The following is a 12,575-nucleotide window of genomic DNA, read 5'->3' as shown; positions in this document are numbered from 1 at the left end:
GTGGGCATCCCTGGGCCAGGCCCCCATGTCCTCACCCTCCTGAGTGGCCAGGCCACATGCAAAGCCTTGTGAGGCCACTGCCTGCTGGCCAGCCCACCCTTGTTCCTCCACAGCTGGTTTCATCCCTTCCTTTGCCACTCAATGGCCCTTCTCACCAGTGCAGGTGAGCATTAGACTCTACGACAGACAACAGGGTCCCTGCTCTGAGGTTGCTCCCATCAGAAAGCCCTCCTCCTTCAGGCCCAGGCACATGACCCAACCCAGAGAGACCCCATATACAACTCCTGGCGGGAGGCCAAGCCCAGGACATCTACATGTTTTGGGGGTCCTGACAAGCACCTGAGAAGCAAAATGTCCACAGTAACCATATCCACTGGGAAGGAGACAGAGGACATATGGACAAGAAAACATGAGAGGGGTCAGGGGCAGAGTGGGGCCTAAAAGACACCATTGACACCACAAAGCACAGACCCTCAGCAGCAGAGGAGCCCCAACATCAGATGCTCCACTGAGGCAGAAGTGACCTTCATGTCAGGGAAGGCAATGTACCCCAAACACAAGCCAATCGCACGGGGCACAGGCAGGCAGCACAGACCCCATAGGAAGCCCCTGGAAGCCCACAGTGGCTCCCAGCAGACAGCCTCACAGAAAAACACTGCCAGTCACACTTTCAAATGACAACAAATGAGGAAGGACACAGCAGACACCTGAAAGAGAGCACTCTCCTTAGGGAGGCCAGACCACCAGCAGCACCTCAACCACCTGAGAGAAAAGTCCACAGGCTCTGGGCGGCCGGGCCCAGAACATGCACCACTGGTCTAGCCCTGTCTCATCCAAGGGCAGGGGAGCCACTCACCTGATCCAAGGGGCCTAAAGCACCCTACACCCTGTCACAAGTGCCAGAGGAGCCCAGATAGCACAGAAGGGCCTCCAGAAAACAGGTAATAAGACCTCGGCTAAGTAAAGAACCAGTGACATTTCACTTGTCCCAGGCTGCCAACCAGGACACTGTTCACATCGCTCACCCTCTCACTACCTCGCCCTCAAGCCTCACAGCAGCCAGGTCCTCCTGGGCCTCCCTGACGATGGCCTCCACTCTCCATGTTCTCAAGGGTCTCTGTCACAGAACTAGTTGGGCCACACCCAGCTTACTATCTTCTCAGTCAGGTCAAGACCTCATCCCAGCAGACAGGGTTCCAACCCCAGCCCCCTGGGCCAGCTCTCCACTCCACCGTGCCAGAACCCACCCTGCCCACCTCGTCCTCACACTCCTCCTTCTTGAACAGTCCATATTTCATCAGGTTGACCTCTTAGCCTCAAACACCTCCCTTGGACACCCTGGAGTTGACTTGTCCTCTAAAGTCCCACAGAAGTCCCCACCCTCCCTGCTGGCCCCCCTCATTCCCCCCTCCACTCCAACTGCCCACCCTCACTCCATGCTCCCAGCTCCCTCCTGCTGCCCTGCCCATGGCTCTGCTTCTGAGGGATCCACCTTCCTGCCAAAGCTGCACTGGCCCGGAGTGCCAAGCACAGGCTGGATCACCCGGTTCCACCTGTTGTCCATGGCACAGAATGTGCTAACTGACCCAGTCCTCTCAAAACGTGGCTGCACTTGAAGATTTCTACTGAGCTCTCCCCCTGCCCTGGGGACACATAGACCCTGATGTGATGGCCCAGCAAGTCCCACAGGCCCACCCTTCACAGCCATCTTGGGTCCAGCCTCTTTGTGCCACCTCCCCCGCCTTACCCTGGTCCAAACTCACACACCACCTCTTACACAGACACAAGTGCACAGCCCCCTCCCTGGCTGCTTTCCCACCTTCCACCCTTGACTACACATAGTCCTGTTTCCCACAGGGCAGCCAAAGTGAGCCTTTAGAACACAGGCAGGATCACAACACGCTTGGGCTTGAAACCCTGCCCAGCTTCCAGCACCACCCCCCAGAACAAACTCACGCTCCTCCCACGGCCTCCAAGCCTCCCCCCACCGCCCATGTGCCTCTATCTGCCACCATTTCCCCATCCCCCTCCGTCTCCAGGTCTCAGCTTCAACGGCGCTGCGCTGCTCCAGACGTTCCCCAAGCCCCCCACCCCCAGCCTGCCTGTCGGTGAATACCTCTGCCTCCACAGCTCACGGCTCACTGGCCCTGCACACAGCACAGGCTACCACCACGCTGAATAAATGGATGCAACTGAAGAAATGAAGAAATGGGCCTGGGCTGCAGTGTGAGGGAAAGAGAGAGACCTCTCAGAAGAAAAGGGACCAACAGAATGTGTAAAATATAGGAACACCACAGGTTTGTGATGGAGGTGTGCAGTGGGGGGGCAAAAGAGGAGAATAAGCTGGAACTTGGCTCTGGGAACCTCTTCCTGAGCGACACAGAATTCGTGTCATTGGACCTATATACACGACATATAAATACCTGCTTAACCTAACTCATGATAAAAATACAAATTAAGGGGCACCTGGCTGGCTCCGTCAGTAGAGTCTGAAACCCGTGATCTTAGGGTTGTGGGTTCGAAGCCCATGCTGGGTGTAGAGATTACATAAAAATAAAATCTTAAGAAAAAAAAAAAGTTAAAAAGTGTTTTCACCCCGAGGCAACAAAAATTTTTTAAAAAATTGATGATATCCATGGTTGTTGAGGGTATGAAGAAACAGGCGTTTGCAACTTCTCTGGAGGACAATTTGCCAGTGGCTACCCAAACTGAAAATACTCCCACCCTGTGACCTAGCCGTCCTGGAAGGACACTCCCACATGTGCCCAAAGAAACATGCACAAGGGTAGTCCCTATCTGCTGTTAGTAACAGCAGGGGACTTCAGATGTGCTTCAGCAGCACATGTCCTCCCTACAGGAGGACGCATGCAGCCACCACAGAACGCAGCAGGGCTCTATGCACCCATGTTCAGGTCTTCAACACACTGCAGGGGTGGGGGAAGGGGGAGAGCAAGTACAGAGGAGTTCGCGCCTGTGATTACAACCATGGCCCAAGGAAAGAAGATGTACATTTATGCATATGCGTGTGCACTTCGGGAACATTTCTGGAAAGGAACAATGTGGGGAAGGGGGAGGAGGACAGTCCTGCTCACCATGCCTCGTGAACAGTCCTCTACTGCGCTTGCATGTACATGAAAACCACAGAACAAAAGGTCAGACAAGAGGATAGCATTCACTGGCATCACTTAAACTCCTGCCCGGCCACCTACCTCTCCATTGCTGGGGTTGGTCCCATACTTCTTAAGCCAAGGGACGATGTTACTGAAGGGAAGAGAAGACACAGTGTCAGTAAGGCAGTCAGGTGCAGGCTGGTGAGGAGGTCACAGCTTAGGAGGGCTGCGTCCAGGTGAGGGCTATGAACAGGCTTTGCTCTACTTCACTTCTGCTAGCAGAAGCCAAGAAGAGGAGCATCCAGCCTTGACCAAGGAAGCAAGGGAGTGTTTCTGGTTTCAACACATGTCTAGGGTTTTTATTGTGGTTACATATAAACAACATAAACAAGCAAAAAAAAAGACATATATAAATGCTGATACGTCTGTGCAATGAGGTGCTGAGCCAGCATCAAAAATTATACTTCCAGGGGCACCTGGGTGGCTCAGTCGGTTAAGCTTCTGACTTGGGCTCAGGTCATGATATCACAGCTCGTGAGTTCGAGCCTGCTTCAATTCTGTGTCTCCCTCACTCTCTGCCCCTCCCCCGCTTGTCCTCTGTCTCTTTCTTAAAAATAAAAATAACAACACAAAAGTGTACTTCCAGAGAACTCTGAATGACACAACTGAGTGAAAAATGGATTCAGAACGATCCTTGCAGTATTACCTCAACCATGTTGCCATAAATAACCTCACAGAAAAAGAGGAATATAAGTACCGACAATGGTTATCCTTGACAGTGTGATTACGGTAAGTTTTTCCTTTTACCGTCAAGTATTTTCCACATTTTCTAAAAGACTAAAACACAGGAAAGTTTTAGAAGCTGGTTTATGTTGGAACATAAGACCTTAAGCATCATGTTCTCATGGTTCATGAGTTTGAGCCCCGCATCTGGGTCTCTGCTGACAGCTCAGAGCCTGGAGCCTGTTTCAGATTCTGTGTCTCCCTCTCTCTCTGCCCCTCCCCTGCTCGCACTCTGTCTGTCTCTGTCTCTGTCTCTGTCTCTCAAAAATTAAACATTGGGGTGCCTGAGTGGCTCAGTCAGCTAAACATCCAACTTTGGCTCAGGTCATGATCTCAGGGTTGGTGGGTTCGAGCCCCACATCAGGCTCTGTGCCGAAAGCTCAGAGCCTGGAGCCTGCTTCAGATTCTGAGTGTCCCTCTCTCTCTGCCCCTCCCCTGCTGGCGCGCTTTCAATCTCTGTCTCTCTCTCTCTCAAAAAATAAATAAACATTAAAAAAAAAAAAAAGACTAAGCAACATGCTTCAAAATACAGCACTGGGAAAGTATGTACCTAAATTATGGCTCTACTTTCATAAAGTGGAAAGTACTCAGTTTGTTAACATTCCAAAACAGGATAGGTAGGCCAATTAGAACACTAGCGCCCCCCCCCCCCCACCACAATGTGTGTAGAGAGGTCAATGCCACCCCAGGCAGGGACAGCAGCATCTGCCAGCAAGGTTGCCTGCCCAGGGGTCACAGCAGCACTGCTGTCTCATCCCTAAGGCCCTGGAAGTCCCTCCTGGGTCCCCAAGAGGCCCACTCAGGTCCCGAGGTTGCCAAGACTTCAGTATGGCCTGGCGTAGCATGGCCTGAAGCCACAAACCCTCCAGCTGGTCCCATACCCCCTTGCTGAGTGGGTGTCAACAACCTCACCCCTTTTGTTAGCTCAAAAGTCGAGGGCAAACTCACAGCAAGTCAAAGACGACTCCTTCGGGGGTGCAGACTGGGTAGACGAAGGGCTGCAGAGAGAGACTAAGAAAGGACAGAGTCACTCCAAGTCATACAGTGATTCCCGTGACTTCTCCCTTTGCTCCTCCCTCCTTCCCTCATTCCTGCAACAATACCAGTGCTCCTCTGCCAGCCGGGGCTGGGTGCCAGTACAGAGGTGACCCTACAGCCCTGACCCTCAGAAGCTCCCCACACAAACCAATAAATACAAGGCAAGGGTCCCTGGGATGACAAAAGCCTGGTTCTCCCCACACTCTCTACTGTGTCATATAACACACACGTGATCACATTCAAGCCCCAAAGAGGCTGGGGGTTTGGGTTTGGGACTCCCCAAAACCTCACATAGCAGGCAGGCCATACTTTTCTACTGAAAACTAACCTCTCGCATCCCAAGAGACTCTGTGGAGCTATTGTGGTCTGGCGGTGCCCTGTCTGCTCCTGACCAGAGTGTGCACACAGTTGCCCAACATTTCCAAGGGACAGGCACGTGACTCAGGCAACAGCCGATGCCCTAGGAGCCCTGGGTAAGTTCTAATACATGGATATGGGGGTAGAGGGGTGTGCAGAGATCCAGACTGCCACAAGCCATTTGCCACCTCAGGAGGGTTGGCTTTGGAAAAGGAGAGCCCACAGATGAGGGGAGACAGTACCTGGTGAGCTTCTTTATATCAATACCCTTTTTTCTTGCATGAGGTTTCCATCACTAGCCATCAAGAGCCCTGGTTGACCTGGCTTGTTTGCACCTCGGTCACCTTAAAGTCCAGATGGCACAGGCCAGTCCTCTGGACCTGGACCGCCTGGTGGCAATGGCATCACCTCCCCAGATGCTGCCCCAGAAAGCTCCCATGGGGCAACCTCACCACCTCCCCACTCTGGCCCAACCTACTGCTCTAACCCAGTGGTGATCCTGGTGCTGCAGGGGACTGATGAGAACACGACCCAGCACCAAAGCAAGCTCCAAACGGCAAGACACTGCACATTCATCTTCTCCCAAACGGGCCTTGAAGGGCATATTCTCAAAGCACATTTTTACCCAGAACCCAAGGTAGTTAAAAAGTAGATGAAACACAGCTTAGAGAGATCTCTTGGAGGAACTGGAAACCAAGGACCAAAATATTTCCATAAAATCCATTCATACCCACTCTGAAGGATACCACATTCCCATGAAGCTGATGACAAAACTTGGTGGGCGTGGGGAGAAATCCAACCAATGAAGCCTGGGTCTCACTTGCTGACCCTCCCTGAGCAAGTGCTATGAGAAGGGAAAACCCCTCACTCAGCGCTACATGGGAGCCTCTCGGGGCCGACCCAGTGGCTGCATCCCTGGCCTTCCCTGCACCCTTCTCGCCCTATGGTGTCTGGCTGACCTGCCCCAATCAGGGTGCTGGGATCACTAGTAGAGCTTTGTCAGTTCTTAAGCTCATCATGCCCAATGGGACACACACACACACACACACACACACACACACACACAGCATGTGTCCAGGGCAAGGATGATCACAGCTTGAGCTTGGAGAAACTCAGGCCCAAATGGACCATCGGACCTGCCCAATCCCCAAAGCCCCAATGTCTTGGGGTTCATTAATCTTAGCCCCACTTCTCCAGCAGACACACCTGTTCATACACATACCAACCACAGTGGGAAGAAGCATCTGAGTGGCTCTGCAGCTGGGTCCCTCCTCATCCTCATCAATAACCTGTGCTCACAGGGAAGGGGGAAGGGGTTCACAGTACCATGACTGTTGCTGCTGCTGTTACTGCTTAGACTATGGACCAAAAGTAAAGCATGAAAGACATGGGCCCGGAGTCAGACCACCAGGTCCAAGCCTCAATGGCATCACTTCCTGGATGTGACACATGGGTGAGGGACTTCCCACTTCTAAACATTAATCCTCTCAACTGTAAAGTAGGCTTAACAACAGAGTCTACCTACCTTGGAAGGCAAGAAAGAGGCTGGAAAAAAAAAATGCAAATACATAGACACCGAATGAGCAGAAATATTAGTTCTTATCATTGTTAGGTCATCTTCTCTCAGTTCAAGGAAGATCTAGACAGGAGAACACAGACAGAACCCACATCTGCATCCCCAAAAATCATATTCACTGTCAAAATATGTCATTAAGTAACAGAAAACAACTAGGAAGGAAAGATAAACACTCAAAACTCTTACCTGCAGTGATCAAAAGGTAAGCGACGAAAATTTGCTTGTGGGATATCTGTTTAAGATGAAAATAAAAGATGGAAAGTTTATTCTGTAAAACACTTCCATGTATGTGTTCCTACCAACAATTCAATTCCATGTTAAGAAAAAGTTCATGTGGGGGCACCTGGGTGACTCAGTCAGTTAAGCATCTGACTTCAGCTCAGGTCATGATCTCGAAGTTCGTGGGTTTGAGCCCCACATCGGGCTCTGTGCTGACAGCTTGGGAGCCTGGAACCTCCTTCGAATTCTGTGTCTCCCTCTCTCTCTGCCCCTCCCCCGCTAGTGCTCTCTCTTTCTCAAAAATAAACAAATATTTTAAAAATAAATTAAATAAATAAATAAGAAAAAGTTCATGTGAATTACCTAGTGCAAAAACTGCTGTGGATTAAAAACCTTTCAATAGGTAGGACACATGGAATACATCAAGAAAGAACTTAGAGAAAAAAGGACATACTTGCTTAAGCCGCTGGGGTTGGGTTTCTCCCATAATCCTAATACCCTTGCTGTGGGCCCTGGCTTTGCTTTCCAAGAATCCTGTGCTGGTTTTACCCCGGTCAGCAATTATGAGAATATGCTCTTTTTATTTCATCCTCTTTTGTGAATCATCTGTGTTCTCAACCCATTTGTCTGCTACACTTTGTGTTCTTGTTCATTGTTAATTTTTATAGTCTCATTGTGTAGTAAAAACATCAGCCCTTAATTACAACACCCACCCCCCGCCCCGCCACACACACACACACACACACACACACACACACACACACACATCCACATCAAGGAAAACAGAAAGATTTCATGCCTTACCTGGTTTCTTGCCACCATAGAAGTGAGTGTATTCAGCACAGGTAATGTACCTAAAGAAGAGACAGAGAATCTTATTACCACCCCCCTTTATAAAGAGGACAGTCTCTAGAAGTAACTGATGATTAAATCATTTCACTCATTCAGCAAATGCTTTTTTTTTTTTTTTTTTTTAATTTTTGAGACAGAGAGAGACAGAGCATGAATGGGGGAGGGGAAGAGAGAGAGGGAGACACAGGATCTGAAGCAGGCTCCAGGCTCTGAGCTGTCAGCACAGAGCCTGACGCGGGGCTCGAACTCACGGACCGTGAGATCGTGACCTGAGCTGAAGTCGGACGCTTAACTGACTGAGCCATGCAGGCGCCCCAGCAAATGATTATTAAACACCTACAATGTGTGAGATGCAACACAGACATACACAAACTAGTAAGCAAATACAAACAGTCCTGCTCTGCTCTGAAGGAAATGAACAGAATTTAACAGAAGGCTTGATGATGCAAAGAGCAAGCCATGTGAAGATGTGCGGGAAGAGCTTTCTAGGCAGAGGGACCAAGCAAGCTTATCCAATATAAACATCCTGACACAGGAAAAGCTGGTGTGTCTTCAGAAAAGGGTGAAGTCATTGAAGAAGAGTGTGCACGGGGGCATGTGGCAGCAGGTGAAGAAGGCTAGCAGTTGGATCACGAGGGGCCCCACAAGCTGTGTGATGGCTGTGGATCTACTTTAAGCGGTATGGAAAGCGGCTGGAGGGTTCTGAGTAGGGCCCTGACATGCTCTAACATAAGTCCTCAAAGCATCACTCCGGCAGCTGTGAATAGAGGGACAAGCAAGAGAGGCAATAGAAAACCAATCAGGAGGCATCTAAAAATGTCAAAGGAGGGGCGCCTGGGTGGCTCAGTCGGTTAAGCGTCCGACTTCGGCTCAGGTCACGATCTCACTGTCCGTGAGTTTGAGCCCCGCGTCGGGCTCTGTGCTGACTGCTCAGAGCCTGAAGCCTGTTTCAGATTCTCTGTCTCCCTCTCTCTCTGACCACCCCCCCACGTTCATGCTCTGTCTCTCTCTGTCTCAAAAATAAATAAACGTTAAAAAAAATTTTAAAAAATAAAAGTAAAAAATAAAAAAATAGGGGCGCCTGGGTGGCTCAGTCGGTTAAGCGTCTGACTTCAGCTCAGGTCACAATCTCGCAGCCCGTGAGTTGGAGCCCCACATCGGGCTCTGGGCTGATGGCTCAGAGCCTGGAGTTTGCTTCCGATTCTGTGTCTCCCTCACTCTCTGCTCCTCCCCCGTTCATGCTCTGTCTCAAAAATAAATAAACATTAAAAAAAAATTTTTTTTTAATAAAAAATAAATAAAAAAATAAAAATGTCAAAGGAGATGAAATACACTCTACCTACTGAGGGGTTTGGTGGATTAGTGAGTGCCCTCCTATCCCACATTTACTTCCTGGATGAGCCACAGGATTTACTGATGAACAGGGGGAGGAGAGAGCCTCAGGAAAGAGGCACCAAGGCTAACTCCCAGACTTCTGACCTGTGTTAACTAAGTAGCAGTATGACCACTGAGATAGGGAAAATGAGGGGGCAACATATTAAATGTGAGATGTCGGGACACCTAGGTGGCTCAGTCGTTTGAGTCTCTGACTTCAGCTCAGGTCACGATCTCTCCCGGTTTGTGAGTTGGAGCCCCACATCGGGCTCTGTGCTGATAGCTCTGAGCCTGGAGCCTGCTTCAGAGTCTGTGACTCCCTCTCTCTCTGCCCCTCTCCCACTGGTGCTCTGTCTCTCTCTCTCTCTCTCTCTCTCTCACTGTCTTAAAAATAAATAAAAACATTTAAAAAAATTTTTTTTTAAATTCTTTTTTTTAATGTTTATTTATTTTTGAGACAGAGAGAGACAGAGCATGAACGGGGGAGGGTCAGAGAGAGGGAGACACAGACTCCGAAACAGGTTCCAGGCTCTGAGCTGTCAGCACAGAGCCTGACGCGGGGCTCAAACTCACGGACCGTGAGATCATGACCTGAGCCGAAGTCCGCCGCCTAACCGACTGAGCCACCCAGGCGCCCCTAAAAAAATTTTTTGTAAGTAAATGTGAGATGTCTATCAAACCTCCAACTGGAGATGTCAAGTAAGCAGTTGACTACTGCAAGATGAGAGAGGGAGAATGTAAAGGGAGAAGAAACGTGGGGGACATGGACGTTTGAAATCTGAGAGAGTGGGAGAAAGACCCAGCAAAGGAGACTGAGAGAGGCTATTGAGACAGATGGAAAACAAATGGAAAAGGGCATATGGGGTCTCAGATATCAAAGAAGGGCCTCAGAGGGAGCAAGGTGGTCAACCGTGTCACACGCTATTGACAAGCCCAACAAAACGAGAACTGGGAATTGACCACTAGATTTAGCAACAGAGAAGTTACTAGGATCCTGACAGGAATAGTGCTGGGGAGAAAAGCCTGACTGGAGCGGTTTCAAGAAACAGCAGAAAACAGCAAGTAGACACAGGTCTTTGACGCCTTGTTCGGAAGAAAACAAACAAAAAAACAACCACGGTGGCAGGACAGGAGCACGGGGCAAGGCTGGTTTGTTTTAAAATGGAAGATTCCGGATGTGTGTAAGCCAATGAACGGCACACAGGAAGACTGGAGGTGCAGGAGAAAGAGGGGCTGATTAGGGGCAGAATTCGAGAGTGGAGATGGGGCGTTCCAGGGCAAGAGCGGAGGAGCGGAGGGGCGGAGGGGCGGAGGGGCGGAGGGGCGGGGGGGCCGGAGCTTGCACGGCGCCGACGCGATAGGAAGGCCGCGCTCAGAAGCACTGACAGTGTTAGTACCAAGAAACCCGGGAGACCTCGGCGGTCGGGGTAATTCCCCTGCCTTGGAGGAGACAAAGGCTTCCGAGACGAAACGGCATTTAAGAGTGGCTCTGGGAACCAGCTCTGAGAGAGGGAAGAGGGGCGGCGCGGACTGCGGGACAGGTGGGCACTGAGGCCGAGCGGGGCCGCGCTTCCGGCTGCGGTTCAACTTACATCTTGTCCTTCTGATGCTGCCGTTTCCCCATGGCGGCGGGAGCGGTGGCAGTGCCAGGACCAGCGAGTGAGGAAAAACGACAGCAAACGATTTAGAAGCCGACTTCTCGGCCGAGCTCCCTAACGACTTCCGGGTCCCGCAGACCCGCCCCGGAAGTGGGCGCAGGGCGTGAGTGAACAGTGGAGCCTGGTGCCAAGTGCGCATGCCCAGTCGGTGCAGCCCAGTCCTTGGACACCTGGGCAGTTTGTGGTAGGGTTTGCCTCCTGCTGGGGGCCGAGGGGCCTCGAAGCCCCACTTCCTCGGGCGAACGAAGAAGACTCTCTCTAGACCTTTTCTCCTCTCCATACCCCCGCTCAAGGCTGCCCTGGTTTGACCTGGTTTCTCAGATTTTTTAAAAAGTCCACCTTAAGTCTCACCAGCCTCTGTCTCATCTCTGCTTCCTTCCACGGCAGACGTCTCCAAACCTACGTCCACATTCGCTGTCTACCCGTTCTCCCATTCAGTCCCCACCACCTCCAGCCCACTCCTGGGAGGCTTAGGGACAAGTAGCCATTAAGCCCGAGAGTCCAAAGCCCTCACTCATCTCTCTTACGGACCCTTCCCGCGGCCAGATCACTGTTTGTGTGCCCCAGACTAAGCCCCGGGCCTCCGTCTACACCCAAGCACCTGGTGATCTTTCCCAGGCTTGTGGCTTTAAATACCACTCATATCTCTTGACTCACATCATTAAATGGCCAGCACTCCAGATTCCTGACGTCTATTTTAGGTACCATTGATCTCAAATTTAACGTGTGGTCAAAACAGAATTCTCCACCCCCCCACCCCCCTCCCCCTCCCCCTCTGCATAGGCTCCCCTTGCCACAACTGTACCGCTATCTAGTCACCCAGAGCCAGTGGTCCTTGCCCTTTCTCATCTCATGGCTGCCTCCTTATGTTTTTCTAAGTTTCAACATAAATGTCACCTCCTCAGAGAGATCTTCCCTGACCACCCACTGCATACGTATCCAACTCAGCTTCCTTAGGGCTTATCACAATTTATAACCCTGTTATTAATTGGATGCACTGGTTACACATACAGTCACACACACACACACACACACACACACACACACACACACACACACACAGAGGAGGATAGGATGTAAGCTCCTTAAGAGCAGGGACACCAACTGCTTGGTTTATTATCTCCAGTCCCAAGCAAGGTGTGGAGCATACACAAGGGTTCAACAAGTATCTGCTAATGTCCAGCAGTCATTAAGCATTTTGTGAGGGCTCATGTCTCACATGCAGGTTTGACTCTAAGGCTGGTGTGCAAAGCAACAACAAGAGTCACGTCTCTGAAATTCCTTAGGGAGGTGCCAAGTTGGAAACTAACATGCCAGCTTATTTTCCTCCAGGGAGGGAATAGATCACTGTTTCTAAACCTGCACCCAGATAAGGCTTGAGTTTAGAGCCCAGGTGTAGGAAAAAATGATGGAACTGCAATTCAGTGAGGTCAAGTGAAGCTCAAAGGGGCTGCAGAGTCACTGTAGAGAAGGGCAGTGCTGTCTCCTCACTCATTTCTCTTTCAAAGTGCCATGGCTGAATTCCCAAGTTAAAGAACAAGCAAGGGGACTTCACAGTAGCACTGACCTGAACAATTACTGTATGCAGGCTCAGACTAAAGGGCCTCT

At 50.7% G+C, this 12,575-nt stretch overlaps 1 protein-coding gene across 2 annotated transcripts in view; it reads right to left on the bottom strand.

Moving 5' to 3' along the window:
* PPIL2 (peptidylprolyl isomerase like 2) overlaps window positions 1-11,040 on the bottom strand; it is a 30,987-nt gene extending 19,947 nt beyond the window's left edge. For both annotated transcript variants that reach the window (XM_042909515.1, XM_042909514.1), the window contains exons 1-5: window positions 10,902-11,040; window positions 7,888-7,937; window positions 7,051-7,096; window positions 4,842-4,904; window positions 3,210-3,261 (exon numbers count right to left, since the gene is read on the bottom strand). In XM_042909515.1, coding sequence (XP_042765449.1) covers window positions 3,210-3,261; window positions 4,842-4,904; window positions 7,051-7,096; window positions 7,888-7,937; window positions 10,902-10,933 — 243 coding nt within the window. In that variant the 5' untranslated portion in view covers window positions 10,934-11,040. The remainder of the gene's footprint in view (window positions 1-3,209; window positions 3,262-4,841; window positions 4,905-7,050; window positions 7,097-7,887; window positions 7,938-10,901) is intronic.
* Between the last annotated feature and the right edge of the window lie 1,535 nt (window positions 11,041-12,575).

Source organism: Panthera leo, chromosome D3, assembly GCF_018350215.1.
Source record: "Panthera leo isolate Ple1 chromosome D3, P.leo_Ple1_pat1.1, whole genome shotgun sequence".
Lineage (NCBI taxonomy): Eukaryota > Metazoa > Chordata > Mammalia > Carnivora > Felidae > Panthera > Panthera leo.
Note: the sequence above shows the minus strand (reverse complement) of the source record. Positions and strands in the feature narration are given on the sequence as shown.